Raw genomic sequence first — 12,392 nt, forward strand, 5'->3', positions numbered from 1 at the left:
AAAGAAGCCTTGGAATGGAAGTGTCTGGACTGAGACTAGATATATACATAAGCCCAACAGCATAACTGGGCAGTGACCTGTGACGTGCTGTGACACCCTCAGAGACCCGCCGACACCAGGCCTGTTGTGGGGATGGCAGATATACATAACAGCACATAGAAACACTCCTGCTGTGATTGCAATCTGTGAAAACCTGTAAATTTATAAGGTTGTGAAGATAATCATATAATCTTTATGCATCCCTCCAATCAAAAAATAAAACATACGATTCATCACAGATCTTAAAAAAAAGCAAAACTCGTATTGAAGTTTGAATAGAATACTTTCTTAATATTCTGTTAAATGATATCTATTCTTTTTTATAACATAATACCTGATCTTCACATGAGGAATAATATCTTTTCTGTTAAATTTGATTGTGAATAAGCAATCAAGAAACCACTGAAGAGAGCTGAGGAGAGCGTCTGCAATTATACTGAGGTTTAGCATTGTTCTGCAAATTCGAGCCAATTCAATGAGAGGAGTTAAGTGAACGTGACATATAACAATTGAAAAAGGGCATACATTGTTTTGTTTCAGATATTATAAATTTTTCACCTAAAATATCAGAAAACGAAATTTAAAACTATTTAGAGCTTGAAAAAAATTAAGTAGTTCTGGGTTTCAATACAGCTCCAGGTTAGCATATAGATAATCATTTTCCCTGTATGCTACCAATAATCACTTAAAACATTACCGGGTGAGTGTGTGGCTGAGAAGGGGTATATGGAGCACATGAGTAATGGGGATAGGATTGATTGCTAATAGGCACAGGGCTTCTTTTAGATGGATGAAAATGTTCTAAAAAAAGATTGTGGTGTTGGTCTCAAAATCCTGTGAATAAGCAAAATTAAAAGGAGAATGAAACCAGAATAACTTAGGACAATGAGGGAGATAGACATTCTTAACATATAAAGCATTCTTACAAAAAAATTAGTACATGGCAATCTGTAATTTTTTATAATTAAAGAAGAAGAAAATATCTATCCTTGTTTGAGAGTGCAAATAACTGGGCATAACTGGGCAGTGGCCTGTGACCAATAAATAACCAATAAATATGAAAAGATACTTTATATTACAAGTCAACAGGAAATTGCAAATTATTCCCATGCTAATGTTGAATTTTCTAGCATATTGTCAAAATGTAAGTCTTGTATTACAGAGATTTGGTATATGTGTAGATAAAAGAGAACTTTTGATCATTGATATTGCACTTGCAAATTGATAGAGGCAACTTGGAATGGAATTTGTCAATATGAAATGTGAACATACATACCTTTTGCTATGACAACCACATATATGTATATGCTTGTGCAAATGTAGCAGAACCATCTTAATTAGTAGTTATAAATCCAAAAATCATGATCCTAAGAGATAAAAGCAACTTACACAGAATATGAGGTTTAATAACATTTGATTACCAGCGAGTTGTCCTCATACACATTACTATGTCACTTTATTACTATGTCAAGTTCAGAGGTTCTTTGAATCTTCAGCTGATAAATGAAGGCTACACTTTGACAAGGTGAGAGAGAGAGAGAGAGAGAGAGAGAGAGAGAGAGAGAGAGAGAGAGAGAGAGAGAACTCCTCCAATTTATAGAAATACAAATAATGATGGGGGAGATGACTGTAATACGTGCTGTGCTGATATTCTTACAGATTAGATTCAGCTGATCTTGCTGAATAAAGTTTATGCCTCCTTCCTCCCTCACTGCCCCATTATTTTTTTCTGGAAGATAAATGAATGTCTTATAAACGAGTGCCTTCAGTAAGGGGTCAAGGAAGTCCCTACAATTTATTTACATAGTCTGTTTGATGAGCCTTCTCTGTGTTTCTTCTTAGTGTCCTAATGCTAATATTCTTCTGAAGGGCCTCCTGGTTCTTTCTCAGCTCAGTACTACACTGCTCCTGTCTCCTGCTGAGGGGGGCAGCAGGCAAAACAGGAGAGTTCTCCCGCACCATGTGGGTAGCTCCCTGGCCAGGGATCAAACTCATGCTGCAGTAGCTGTGGACAGCTTCAAAGGTTGTGTCTTAACCCCTTGCACCACGAAGGAGGCCCGGAAGTACTCTCTTTAAGGTTTTGTACAGGCTCTGTTATTCTTATTCTAATAAATAAGTAGAAGGCAAGAACTGTTTTTCTCATATTTTTCTCTCATTTACTTGTTAGCAGAATGTCTAAGATAAGATAGTTCTCAAAAATTAATTGCTTAACTAATATGAATACTTAAATATTAAAAGAAGAGAGGAAACTGAAACAAAACATCCTTAGGCTTGCTGCAAATTAAAAATTTTTTACTATAAATAACTTTTAGTTTAAATTATAACTATTCCATGTATTTCAATATTCTATACTATTATATAATAAAATATTAATAAATCATGAAACTTAAAAGAACAACATATATGTTCCTAATATATGAAATATTTTATTGTGTATGTATAAATGTATGTTAAAATATCTCTTAGACTCTGTTCTTTTATGTTTCACAATTTATTAATGTAGTGTTAAATTCCACTGTGTTTATAATTTATATGTTAACATATATTACATATTTATATTTAATATATTATGTATATACACACTACATATTATGAACATATATACTAATAAATTCTAGAACCTATTCCTTTCCAAATTACAAAGACTACTTAAGAGTTAAGATATATTGAATACAAGCAGGGTTTTTTCTATATATTTCTCTATGGTTTTAATTCACATTTTTCACTAAGATACAATTCTACCTTGTGGTTGAACATTAAAATTGTATTAATTTCCTAATTTTCAGTTCTTAAGACATTAAAATAATTCTTAGTTTTATCTATGTTTCTCACTATACTCAATTATGCAAGTGGGTATTTGATCATCTCTTCCATATATCCTGTCAGCATTGTTACTTAGTCAGGTTAAGAAGGTGAATCATAGGAAGAATGACAAGAGACAGAGGAAGGAGGGCCATGGCATCTTTAGTAAAGGAAATTATGCTGCTTTTTGAAAAGGAAATTGAATGATATTAAAAGGAATTGAATATGTTATACTCTAAAGTAATATATCAGAAATGCACATTATGTCATCATTAGTTTAAGATCTTTCCATCTGGTGTAAGTAGGAATCCTCTAGAAACCTAAGATACCAAAAGATTTCATGTATAGGGCAACAGTATACTTTCATTTATTGGTTAAAAATATTCTGGTGATCTTCCTTTCTTTAGGGAAAGTCTTGTCTTCTATTTCTTCATTTAATTAAAAAACTGAAACTTTTTACCTTTGTGTTTCCTCTTGTCAGATTTTTCCCTATTTCCATTGACATTTCAGGAACTATGATTCTGAATACAGATTTTTAAAATAACATCTTTGACTGCAGTTTTATCTAGCTATAATATATTTCATTGAATAAATAAATATAATTTTCTGGTAAAACTTACTGTGTATTTACATAGCATATATTATCTGGATAAATGATCTTATCACAGAGATATGGACTGCCATTGCTTTCAGATCATTAGACCTGTCTTGAGAGTAACAGTATTTTAAATTTCAATGATCAATTTCTTAAAATAAAAATGAACTTAAGACTTCTGGCAATAGTGAAATAAATATGACTGGGCTTCCATCATAAACAACTAGAAAAAAAAACTCAACAAAATATATGAAGCAACTATAATTAGACATTGAACAATAGGCAGTGCACTATGGTGATCTCTTAGTGAAGGGAATAAGAGTCCTATCATTGAATTGATGTTTTACCTGGAGACCTTTATAGAACAAAATATGTGAAGAAACTCAACCAGAAGTCCTTTATTGTGCACCATGTAGTGAGAAGAAACTCAAGCATGAGAGAATCATTGCATGAAAAGACAGAGATAAGAGTTCTGAGAGATGGTGGCAACTTTTATTTGAGGAAGTTCATGGGTAAGAAGGATGTTCTTCAGGAAAACCTCCAGACAGTAGACTCCTCACATCCATTGGCAAGTACTATACTTTAAGTGCAGAGGGTAAGCCTTCACAAAGCTAGAAAAATATACAAAAATCTGTAAACTGCATGATTTTTCAGAGGTGACACAGGATTGGTATATATTCAAATTCTAGCCTAGCCAAAAAGGAAGATAATTGTTGTACACTTGGGACATTCAATAGGTGTCCCAGAAGGATACTGTTTTAATAGTATGGTCAAAATAACCTTACATTTAAAGCCTACTTTAATCTGGCCTTAGCAGGTTTTAAACTAGTCTTGAAAAGATCAAAGTCTTCAGCAAGTAATTTAATTACCAAAACAAAATCCAAACACTCTTTAAAGAAGATATCAAAATCCAGGACAAATCAACAAACGGGATGTTTTTCTCTTTCAGCTGAAAATAAATGAAAGAACTGAATTAATAATTTCCTGCTCATTTGGCTAATAAATTAGCAGCATTCAATAACATTATAGAAATATTCATAGTTTGAGGAATCCTGGAGAGTGGAAAAATGGATATTCTTGGGGTTCAGTGCTCACCCAAACCTGAAAATGGCTCTCTGAGGGGTTGCATGTCCAGCCTTGGTTGCTGAGTAGTGACACTGATGACCCTCATAGCCTAGTGAATCTTGATTACAACAGTGTCTACTTACCACACTGTTTCTATTTGATTTTACCTTCATTATATAAAAAATACTGCATTTTAGGTGATTCTTAAGATTGATTTATTTATGCACGCAAGAACTGAGGCACAGGCTAGAGATGCAGAGTGAGAGGAGTCACCAGAGACAGAGTAGGAAATACAAAAGGCAGACCAACTGAAATACACTGCTGAGGGGAGTAGAGGGCGAGACAGGAGAGGTCTGCTGAGCCATGTGGATAGCTCTCTGGCCAGCTAGGGATCGAACTCACACTACAGTGGCTGTGGACAGCCTCATAGTGCTGTGCTCAACCCCTTGCGCCACCAGGAAGCCCCACATTTTAGGTGATTTTGATGATTTGCCAACCAATTGACGACTTAACTTGGATTCCCCAGCAGACATATTGAGGCAAATTTTAAGAGTTAACATTTTACTAAGGCATGTACTGCTGATGAAATGAGGGTGAAGGAAAAGGGTTATTGAGACATGAAAGGAGAGGGAACAGATAGGAATATCTACTTTATGTCAGAATATTTCTCAGGGGGACATCAAAAGAAGAGTGATTTACCCACTGACTTCCATCTTCCATTTGTCAGCAGTTCCCCACATGGACGGCTAACTCTCCTGCAATTTCAGGTTGCTCACATGTGGGTGCCAGTACCTTGGATCTTGTCAATTAAAAAGCCTGAAGGTGGGAGATGAGACACAAACAATGCAGACATGAGGTGAGGGAAGGTGGGGTTGTTTCCATGTAAAGTTTATTAGATTCTTGCAGAACTGTTTGGTGAAGTAGCAAGTTTGATGATATTAATAAGTAGGGCCACAAATCCCAGAGACTGGTTGAAGTCAAGAAGGGCTGAGGTTGCACATGGTTGGATAATGATAACATTTGTAATATTGTTTTGAATGTCTTTGAATGTATAAAATAGCAGAAAGAGGGCCTCCCCTGGTGGCGCAGCAGTTGAACGCTGGGCTGCAAAGCTGCCACCGGCGAGGGTCCCACATGGTGCACAGACCTCTCCTGACTCACCCGCTGCTCCCCTCAGCAGTGTATTTCGTCAGTCTGCCTGTTCTGTTCCCTGCTCTGTCTCTGGTGAATTCTCTCACCCTCCTGCGCTTCTGACTGTACCCAGTGCTTGTATAATAAATAAATAAATCTTTAAAAAAATAGCAGAAAGAGTGATGATTCTTGTTATATTTTTGGATTTACTCAACTACCTTACTTTTATTGTTCACTTTGTGTAGTTGTGATCCGCAGGAGGTCATTTCTCTAAAAAAGGTATATGCAAATAGGAGAAATAGCCAAAACATGTACACAGAAGGGAAGGTATGATAATACAGAACTCATTTTCTAGATAACTCCTTGCACATTAGCAGGACACAGAACACAAAGTAGTTGTGAATAGACTTTTCCAGAAAATAATTAGGGAGCTATATTTATCTCTTAACCTATCTTAATATCAACCTTTCAGGTTCTGCGGCCACATTTTCTGTTCCAAAAATAAAATTGCTGATTTCTTTAAAAGGCAATGGTATTTAAAATTAATGCACAGAAACCTGCCAACTTGAGAATAAGGGTCTAGATTTAGATACTTACCTATATAAAGTCTTGATAATAGAAAACCTTAAGCTTTATAGAAAAACACGCGTCAATACAGAGGAGCAGTGATCTATTATTAACCATTCATTAAGTCCTAAGATGGTCCAAAGGAGTCTACAGAGCACAAAAAATGAACTCGATTTGTAGGGTTTTTTTTTTTTTTTTTTTTTGGTTGACCACAAGTAGGATTGTATAACCGTCTTCTTTCATATGAGAAGTCTGAGGCACAGAGAAACATCATTTAGAATCATTCACAAAAGAAAAATAATCTATGGCCATGGATGTGCAGACACCCCTTAAGCACCCAGTGGTGACAGACAGGACAGGGGGGAGTGTGGCGTACATAGGGCTGCAGCTTGGTCAAGGTGTGTGTGAGCAGTCTTCGAAGGAGAACCAAAATATGGGGCCTGTCAGGCGGACAGCAGAGCCCCTGGCCGTATATTAAGAACCATGGACAGCACCAGACTGCGCCAGAAAGGCGGGTTGTTTCGCGTCCCTGGAATGACAGGGGTCTCCTTGTTTGATTCAGACCTCCGCTTACTGATAATAAAATACGCATTTCCAGGCTCCTTTTTAGCATTCATTACAAATGTATTTATGTGAGCGAGGAGGACCCAGTGCTCACATGAGGTGTTCAGAAGTACAGGTAAGAGGAATAGTTTAAAGAACAGATTTTTTAAAAAACGGTTTCCTCTCATAAATAATTAATGGAGCCGCCATGCAAGGGGCCGGAAGATGGAAGGTGGGTCTGGCGGGAAAGCCCACGGGTGGGGGCAGGGGCGGGGATCCCCGCGTCGCCGTCTGAATGCTCCGTGACTGGGAAGAGCGGATCCCACCCAGGTGAAATCGGAAGAGCAGCGCCATGTGCTCAGGTCTCCTGGCCCTGCTGCTGCCAATCTGGCTGTCCTGGACTCTGGGGACTCGGGGCTCTGAGCCCCACAGGTGAGGCAGGGGGCTTTCCTGGGCGCCGCAGCTTCCTTCCAGGCGCTGCAGCCGGCACCCGGCGGGCAGGGGCGCAGCGCTGCACCCCCTGGCACTTAGCCTGCGCCGCAGCCAGGCGGGGGTCGTGGTGAGGAGATCGGGTCCGGGAGGGGCGGGAGGAGGCGAATCGCTTTTCCCTGACGAATTCTGCCAGCGTCGTGGCCGCCCCGGGTCCTCGCCCTCGCCAGGTCTCGGGGACCCCAGGGGGGCCGGCGTTCGGGCGGACCCCGGCCCTGCTTGGAGCCGCGCAGCCGCAGCTCCCGCCTGCCCTCGGGGGCCGGGACCGGCGCTGACTCCCCGCCGCCCCGGGGCTCGGGCTCGGCGGCCGGGGCCGGAGGGCGCCTCGCGGGCCGTGGCCACCCGGCGCGTCGTGCGCGGGGGCGGGTGGGGAGCGCGGCGCAGCGGGCTCCGCCTCCAGCTCGCCCAGCCCGCGCGCCCCCCCTCCGCCGGGCTCCCGCGGCTCCTCCTCTCCCCGCGCGCGCTCCTCCCCCTCCGCCCGCCCCTCCCCCTCCGCCTCCTCCGCTCGGGGCCAGCGCGGCGGCGGCGGCAGCAGCAGGAGCAGCCCCGGCTGCGGGTCGCGACGGCGGCGGGGCGCCCCCTCCCCCGTGCCGGGGCGCGGCGGAGGGATGTGGGGCTTTGCGGGAGGAAGGCTTTTCGGCATCTTCTCGGCCCCGGTGCTGGTGGCGGTGGTGTGCTGCGCGCAGAGGTAGGGTCGCGGGGGGCCGGCGGGCAGCGGGCCGGGCGGCGGGCGAGGCGCGGGGGTGTGCGCGCCGGGCGCGGGCGGGGGCGCGGCCGCCTGAGGCTCATCTCGGTGCCCCTTGCTCCCTCGCCCAGCGTGAACGATCCCGGGAACATGTCCTTTGTGAAGGAGACGGTGGACAAGCTGTTGAAAGGCTACGACATTCGCCTAAGACCCGACTTCGGGGGTAAGTGGGGTGCGCGCGGCCGCTGCGGGAAGAGCCACCCACCGCGCCGGCGGCCTGGGCGGAGAAGGGGGGCGGGGGCCGCTTCCGCCGGGCTGCGGCGGGATGGGGGGTGCGGCGGGAGCGCTTCGCTGGCGACCCCCCCTCAGATGCCGCCCGCCCCTCGCCCCGCCGCCGGCACCCTTAGCGCCACCCGCGCCCCTTGCTCCAGCCTGGCTCATCCCCGTGTTGTGCGCTTCCCGCAGGACCCCCGGTCTGCGTGGGGATGAACATCGACATCGCCAGCATAGACATGGTTTCCGAAGTCAACATGGTGAGTGCCCGCCCTCCTCGGGGCTTCCCTCTAGCTCCTGCCGGGCTGTCGGGGCCCGCAGGCGCCCACAGGGCTGGGCCAGAGGCCTTTCCTGCGAGGTCCAGCTTCCCGGCCCGGCAGAGGGAGCGGCGCTCCAGGGTGCCAGCCTCCTGCGCGCGCGGTTCCCCCACCCCTGGGTGTGCGCGGTGGGCGTCGCTGGCGTCGGAGCCGTGCGGAGAGCGCACCCTTCCTGCGGAAGGGGTCCTGGGCTGGCCTAGCGCTCGGTGTTCACCGCCGCCCTCCTGTTCCGAGTTCCTCCGGCGCTCTGTCAGCTGGTCCCGAGGTTTCCCAAGTGCTTCTTGCCTCCTTAGCAACAGGCCACTGGGAAGGGGAAGAGAGGCGAGTTGTGGGGGTGAATCATAGTCTAGTTAAGAGGCACTTAAGGTTTCCTTTGTTGTCTTCTGGGAAGAGATGCTGGCACTTGTAGAGAACAGGGGTGGTGGTCTGTGCACTGGTGGGGGTAGCTCAGAGCAGTTTCCTTGGACCCAGAGACTTTGCTGGAGGCAAACTCTCCAGCGGTGCAGCCGGCAGCACTGCTCCGCCGGTCGCTGTCCAAGGTGCTGACGGCGTCTTGGCTGCTCCTTGAGCTGGATGGAGGGCCTGTGCTGCAGGCGAGCTCTCTGAAGGGGCGGCTATGCCTGGAGATCTCAAGGCTAGTGAGTCTCTCTTAGGGTTTTGTTAATGATGACAGGATTCTAATTCTGACCTGTGGAAAGCGGAGGAGGTCTGTCCCTGTCCCGAAGTGCGAAGTGGGTGTCACAGACTTTTTGTTTGGGGCACTTCAAGACAACAGGGTACGCAGAGAAAAATGATCCTATTCATTTATTAATTGAGTTGACATACCATGGAATTTGGAAGTAAGTTTATTTTTTGCTGGATGACACTTTAGGGATTGTAAGAATGAGCATTTCTAAGGAGAAATAATTTGGCAACTTTTCTTTCCGACATATAACGCTGGGAGTATATTGAGGCATGGTTTCGGAAACTCTGTAGGTCTCTATGGTGTACATCGGAGTCAGGTGGAAAAATTGGCTTCAAAAGCAGACTCCCAGTTTCCTCTTTACTCTAAGAGATTCTGATCCTACTGGTGTGGAGTGGAATGTTGGGGTTTCTGCATTTAAAATTAGTCCTTCAGATTATTTTGAAGCAGATATTTTATGGACAGCATTTTGAGAAACATTGCAATAAGTCATAAAAATATAGACTCACAAATAAACTAAAACACTAAATAGGTGGTAATGGTATATATTTAGAAGCATATGCTACTGTGGATTTGTGGGAATAAATCTTTGACTATATGAAACTCTTTCCATTAATTTTTTTCTCTTAACCTCAGGATTTTGAAATTATGCGTCATTTTTTTAAATGTATCCTTTCCATGTATTATCACTTATGATCTTTATATGCAAGGTATTATAACAATAACAGTGGTAGCAAGAAACACAGAAGGAATGCCTTTATATAAAATTAATTTTAAATAAAGATACATTTTACTTTTTTGTAATTTTATAAAAGTAGTTGTGTCCTGAAGATATGTTTTATGATCTTAAGAAAAGAAATTAGTGTATTCAATATCTACTCTCTGCAATCTGTGAATTTTCCAATTAGAAACTTCACATCCTTTAGAAAAGAGTAATTTCTATAGATGTTAGTCGACTATTTAGTGAATCATTATGTGAAAAATTTTTGTATTGGATTTCAAGTGAAAGAAATATATTGGTGTGACCAGTTAACAACTCTATACAATATTAAACCAACCAGAAGAATGAGAATGTGTTCTTACAGAATATTGCATGTTTTCTCTGAGTTAATTTTTAAACTTTGTGATACAATTGCTTTGGCACCATGTTCATATTTGATACCTTCAAAAACTTCATCAATAGTTGCTAATTCATGCGCTGTGAATTGAGGTGTTCCAACTTTCCCTGGACCCAATAATAGAAAGACAAATGGAAGATGCAGGTTATTATATTGAATTATCCCAAAGTCAGTGACTATGCATAACACAGTCATGGGGCACTTCTGTGTTCTTTTTTTTTTCTCTGCATTCTCATGATGCTAATTTTTCTGGTTCTGTAAACATAAATTTATTATAAACAAAATTGGATACTAGTAGAATTTGAGCTTGAAGACCATTGGACAGGTGCCATTTGAAACATCTTCCATAGTGCTTTGGTTAATATCATGCTCTAGAAAAGTCCAATTACCCTTAACATATATGCTCATGATCATGGCTATGATATTTGACTTATTATTAAAGGAAATTAAGAAAGCATTGATTAAGTATTTATTTTGATAGTCCCATTTTATTGGGAAAGATGAGGCAATATGTGAATATAAAATTATAGCTGTCATTAAGTCATGTTGCTTAAAAATGGTAAATTTTATTTATGAGCTTTCTTAATCACTTTACTAGTCACACAAAACTAATTTTTTGTAAGATTATGAAACTAAATGAGGAATGGTCTTGCTTTAAGGATATTGTAACCATTAGAAGAGAAATGTGGAACAAGAGAGAAATGTCAGGGCCTCCCCGGTGGCGCAGCGGTTGAGCACTGGGTTGCGAAACTGCGCGCGGCCTCTGCGGCGCCGGTTCGATCCCCGGCTGCTCCCCGGCCACCAGAGGCGGGTCCCACATGGCGTGCAGACCTCTCCTGCCGCCCGCTGCTCCCCTCAGCAGTGTACTTCGGTCCTTCTGCCTGCTCTGCTCCCCGCTCTGGCTCTGGTGAATTCTCTCACCCTCCCGCGCTTCTGACTGTACCCAGTGCATGTATAAACAAAACAAACAAACAAACCAGCAAACAAATAAATAAAAGCATGCCTCTATAAAAAAAAAAAAGAGAGAAATGTCAAATGGTTATAACAAAAATTAGGATGTGATAAGTTCCATCAGAGAAAAAGAAAAGTGCACATAAAAAAGAGCGAAGCCTGGAGGAAGAAAAAGGAATGAGAGAGAGAGAGAGAGAGAGAGAGAGAGAGAGAGAGAGAGAGAGAGAGAGAGAGGAAGAAGAAGAAGGAGGAGGGAGGGAGAGAGGGAGATTATTTCTGGCTTGAAAACTTTCATGAAAAGTAATTTTGTTTGGATGAGAAGGGTCAAGGCTGCTATAGATGGAGGAGGATGAGAAGGATGTTCTGGGTTAAGAAATAAAATGGGAAATATATGGACAGAGAAGAGTATCACAGATTGTGAAGTGTAGATTTGAAAGATGAAATTGGAAAAGCAGCACAGACCCTTGTTCGCTTAGGCCCTTCTCTGCCATGCCAAAGACTTCAGATGCTACTTTCCAAGAAATAAAAGGCCTATAAATAAATGTTCTTAAGCTGGTGACTGACATGTGGTTTAGGATGAATATTTTGGCCAAAATGTAAATTTAGATAGAGAAGTGAGGATATTGAGGTAGAAGAGTGAATTTTGCAAAAAGACTTCAGGATATATAGTCATGGAAAGTCATTCCTTGAAATTTTTCTCCTCAGGCTGTCATAGATCTATTTTTGAAAATGACTATTTAGAGAAATATATAAATTTTTTTCTATATTTAGAATATAAAAATGTGTAAAACAAGTGTACTTCAAGGCAGGACATATGTGTACTTGTTCATGAACTTTGGGGGTGACTAGAAAGAATGACAGCAGATATTGCACAATTGTTATGCTGTTGCTTTTCTTTTTTAATAATTATAAAGCACATGCAGTACAGACAGATGATTCCCAAATACTGACTCTGACTTAATAAACAAATAAATAGGTACATTATGCATATACACTTATGTACTGTCACACATTGTGATGTTTTGTAGAAATAATCTAAGATGGATTTGAGTGTTTTAACATTTATCTTTATTTATATAGCCTGTTTGATGGTTAATGGCGACAGTCCATTTTTCCTAATCTTCAATTTTTCTTT

At 42.3% G+C, this 12,392-nt stretch overlaps 1 protein-coding gene across 2 annotated transcripts in view; it reads left to right on the plus strand.

Annotated features, from left to right (window-relative positions):
• Positions 1 to 7,037: 7,037 nt before the first annotated feature.
• The window catches only part of GABRB3 (gamma-aminobutyric acid type A receptor subunit beta3), a gene marked incomplete at both ends in the record, with an annotated part of 169,794 nt that continues 164,439 nt past the window's right edge, over positions 7,038 to 12,392 (plus strand). The window contains 3 exons of one of the 2 annotated variants that reach the window (XM_084253898.1): positions 7,038 to 7,174; positions 8,048 to 8,139; positions 8,382 to 8,449. In XM_084253898.1, coding sequence (XP_084110024.1) covers positions 7,095 to 7,174; positions 8,048 to 8,139; positions 8,382 to 8,449 — 240 coding nt within the window. Of the gene's footprint in view, positions 7,175 to 7,839; positions 7,920 to 8,047; positions 8,140 to 8,381; positions 8,450 to 12,392 lie in introns of those variants that run through there. The other variant, XM_084253899.1, reaches the window with a different exon arrangement.

Source organism: Talpa europaea (assembly GCF_964194135.1).
Source record: "Talpa europaea genome assembly, chromosome: 14".
Classification (NCBI taxonomy): Eukaryota; Metazoa; Chordata; class Mammalia; order Eulipotyphla; family Talpidae; genus Talpa; species Talpa europaea.